The sequence below is a fragment of the Frieseomelitta varia genome, unplaced genomic scaffold (assembly GCF_011392965.1).
Source record: "Frieseomelitta varia isolate USP_RPSP 00005682 unplaced genomic scaffold, Fvar_1.2 scaffold_852, whole genome shotgun sequence".
NCBI classification, from domain to species: Eukaryota; Metazoa; Arthropoda; class Insecta; order Hymenoptera; family Apidae; genus Frieseomelitta; species Frieseomelitta varia.
The window spans coordinates 82,140-85,621 of record NW_025110648.1 but is presented as its reverse complement, the minus strand read 5'-3'; the positions used below and the strand labels follow the sequence as shown (position 1 = coordinate 85,621).

Below are 3,482 nucleotides of genomic sequence, written 5' to 3'. Positions count from 1 at the left end.
AAAAAAAAAAAGTAAAATTATATAGTATACACAAATACATGTATAAGTAAAAAGAAATAAATATATATACATACATATATCCATGTGAATATATATATATATATATATATATATATACACACATATATACATACAATATATGTAAATATGTATTATACGTATGTATATGTCTGAAAAATAATACGACATGAGTGTACAAACATGTATATAACGTGTATGTACATCTAACACGGTAATGTTATATATTGTATATATACATATACATATACACATATATGTGTGTGTGTGTGTGTGTGTGGGCGCGCGCGTATGTATGTGTGTGTGTGTGTGTTTTAAAAAAAAAAAACGCATAAGAACTCGTCTAAGGCAGGTAGTATCAGCTCAAGAAAAACATCTACAATCGACTTTTCCGTTCAGAGGAGGTTCTTACCGAGGTACCCAATGAAGAGTGCGAGATCGTTCGAAATGCATCGATCTGCTTTACGCCTATTAGGTAGCCCTATAATTAGATCAGCTCCATCAATCTACATAAACGTATCGTTTAACATAAATGGCACTAAATCGAATCGTAGGTGCGAGACCACCACCTCTTATTCGTCGCTCGTCATTTCCAACGCAGCCGTCTAAGCAAAGTTCTGGCTCGATCAGTGGTACACCGAATAATCGAATATCAAGACGTCAATCGGCTGAATCCGACGAAGAAATCCGAGCCCTCATTAGCGCGCTTCATCACCGCACACGCCTGATCCGACGGCATTGAAGGTACAACATAATGAATCAAGAATCAGGGCAATACATTGTAAAATGTCAGAGTCGCAATTGTTTCCCAATTGGTATTACTTTCATTGGATTGATCTATTCGTCGATAATGAATTGAATTGAATCCAAGAGATTGAACCCCTCACTTTCGCAAACTTAACCTTGGAAATTAACAATTTGTAATATGATAATTTCTCTTGGAGATTAAACATCTTAAAATTTTCCAACTTAATGATAATCAGACGTTGAAAATATCGAAATAATTTGAATAAATGGATTTTACTACATTAAAAACATTGGAATCATTGTCAATTGTTCATTGTCAAATTAGTCAAGTAAGTGTTATAAATGCTACAAGTGCGGTTCTCCAAAAACAAGTGAATTACCTCATTACCTAGATATTCTGATTATTTTTCAATCAATTTTAAATGAAAACTACTAAACTACACCATGTTCATTCTAATTTCATATTTTACTTTCGTTTCAGTAAGGTTGATCATCATTTTGTAAAAATTCATTTAATGTTAACACTAACAGGGTACATGTCTTAGACTGAATGGTATGTTTTCAATTACATTTTTAAAGAGACTAAAACGACTTTTTAAAGAATAACACGATTTGATATTGTTTTGTTAGGTTTTACATATCGCACAGCAATTATGATTACGAATTTCTCCAAAAATTCTTAGTACTTTAGTAGTAAACCTACCAATCAAAGAGGACTTTAATGAAATTGTTGCTTTTCCTGTTTGTACATTCCAAATCTGAGAAATTTTGCATTACTACTGTTCAACATCGACTATAATTTTAATTGTTCCTCTTCTCTACGAGGTAATTTTTACACATTTGTCTGAGTTTCAATAGCTTTACATTCCACGATACATTATTTAAAAAAATCAATACCAATTACTTCTTTTTTTTTCTTTTTTTAATACTCCACACATATGTACATCTATTATGTACATATTTTCTATCAAAATTCATCGATATAATAGCGTTATTTCTTTCTTTTTAGGTAGTACATCTATAGAAACCGTCTGTAAATATCGTAAAATTTAGAAACAACAGGCCAATCTAATCATGTGAAACTAATCCAGAGATATTTCAAAATGTTAGAAATTCTCTTCGATACCTATTTTCATATTAATAGCTACACCTTTCTAAACAGCGAGTACTTGAATACTTGAATACTTGTCTAATTTTCATCGTTTCTGACGTGATATGTAAAACGTTAATCAAAAATTGTGAAATATATAATTGAAAAAAGTGAAATTGTGAAATATATAATGTACATGTATATATGTGTGTATGTATGACAAATAAACTCTTCCATTCTCTACTCGAGTTATTTTATATAAATACACATACTTCAAAAACGAAGAAAGTAAAATCAATAACATAACATTCAATTAATGACGTAAGTAACATATTTTATATAATTAAACATAATTATTTAATATTATTACCAATTGCAACGACTCTATTGAAAATACATTTATATCATGTCAAAAATAAATTTGATTCTGGTTGCAATATATCACGATGTATATTATATCTTTATCATCATATGATGTACGTTAATTTACTTACTTTCTCGAGTAATACGGGGCACCCATTATTCGATTATAAACAGAATCGAACGTTAACAGCTCCTGGCTGGAAAATTCAAATACAAATACAATTCTATTATGTTTAACGATCCCTTTAACGTAAAAATGACGTAAAACGATTTTGAATTGCATACTTTCGTCAATTTCTAACTTCTTTAGCTCTGTTTAACATTTATTAAATTCTCATGTAAATCTTGCGTCTTTCTTGTAGCTTCTACAGTAACCATTGGAAGATAGATTAGATTTAACAACATACAATGATTTTCACGTTCTAGAAATGTTTTAGGAACCACCTAACTTGCTTGCCGCTGTCATCCCCAGTAAGTACATTAAAATTAGATCTTCTTATATAACTGAAAATGAGATACAGAGAAAAGGATTTATAACTTACAATATATCGCAAACCAAGTATGAAATTAATTGGAACAAATTAGGTGATTTTATAATTAAACTATTATATTCTCAATGTCTTCCGATCTTCAAAATATGATTTTGTTTTTTAAAAATCAACTAACCTTATATTCCAAAAGCACAGTAATCATAAACGCTAATGTGACAATTGCAAAAATATATGTTTCATCAAATGCTTCGATCTATTGAATAGAATTTGTAAATTTTTATTCACACATACCAATAAACTACAAAAAGGATGCTGAAGATCCAATTTCAAATACACAATGGAAAATGTTGACAGATAAATCTTTGTAATTGTAGTCTTTTGCAAATGAATACTAGATCGATTCATCGATTCAAATACTAGCGCTACGTTGTGGTGAAACGTGGGAACTAATTACTTCTTAAAGTAATTAAAAAATTAAATTTATCCGCCTACAAGCGACGTATGTAACAATGCAAGAAGTAAATTAAAATATAAACTTGTAGGAAACTTCTCCGTCAAACATTATTCTCACTATTCAAATAATTAATTAATTATATTGAATTAGAGCCAACAGATTTTGTAGCGACCGATATATCTCCAAAATCTACAGTAACGCCATCTATACAATCATCCTGTCGAAAAGTACGATTCCTGTAAATCGACATTATAAATTGTAAATTGATAGTTTATTTATTACTATGGAAATGTTATTGCCATGATTACTTGTTTATAGA

General features: G+C 29.8%; 1 protein-coding gene across 4 annotated transcripts in view; it reads left to right on the top strand.

The window, feature by feature from the left end:
• Positions 1-2,059, top strand: part of LOC122536596 — a 3,700-nt gene extending 1,641 nt beyond the window's left edge. The window contains exons 2-6 of one of the 4 annotated variants that reach the window (XR_006308431.1): positions 418-493; positions 573-762; positions 1,247-1,318; positions 1,396-1,590; positions 1,775-2,059. Coding sequence is in view for 2 of the 4 variants with exons in the window: in XM_043669072.1 (XP_043525007.1) it covers positions 367-493; positions 573-760 (315 nt within the window). In the remaining 2 variants the exon portion in view is untranslated. Of the gene's footprint in view, positions 1-366; positions 494-572; positions 1,190-1,246; positions 1,319-1,395; positions 1,591-1,774 lie in introns of those variants that run through there. The other 3 variants (XR_006308430.1, XM_043669072.1, XM_043669071.1) reach the window with 3 other exon arrangements.
• The last annotated feature ends 1,423 nt before the right edge of the window (positions 2,060-3,482 follow it).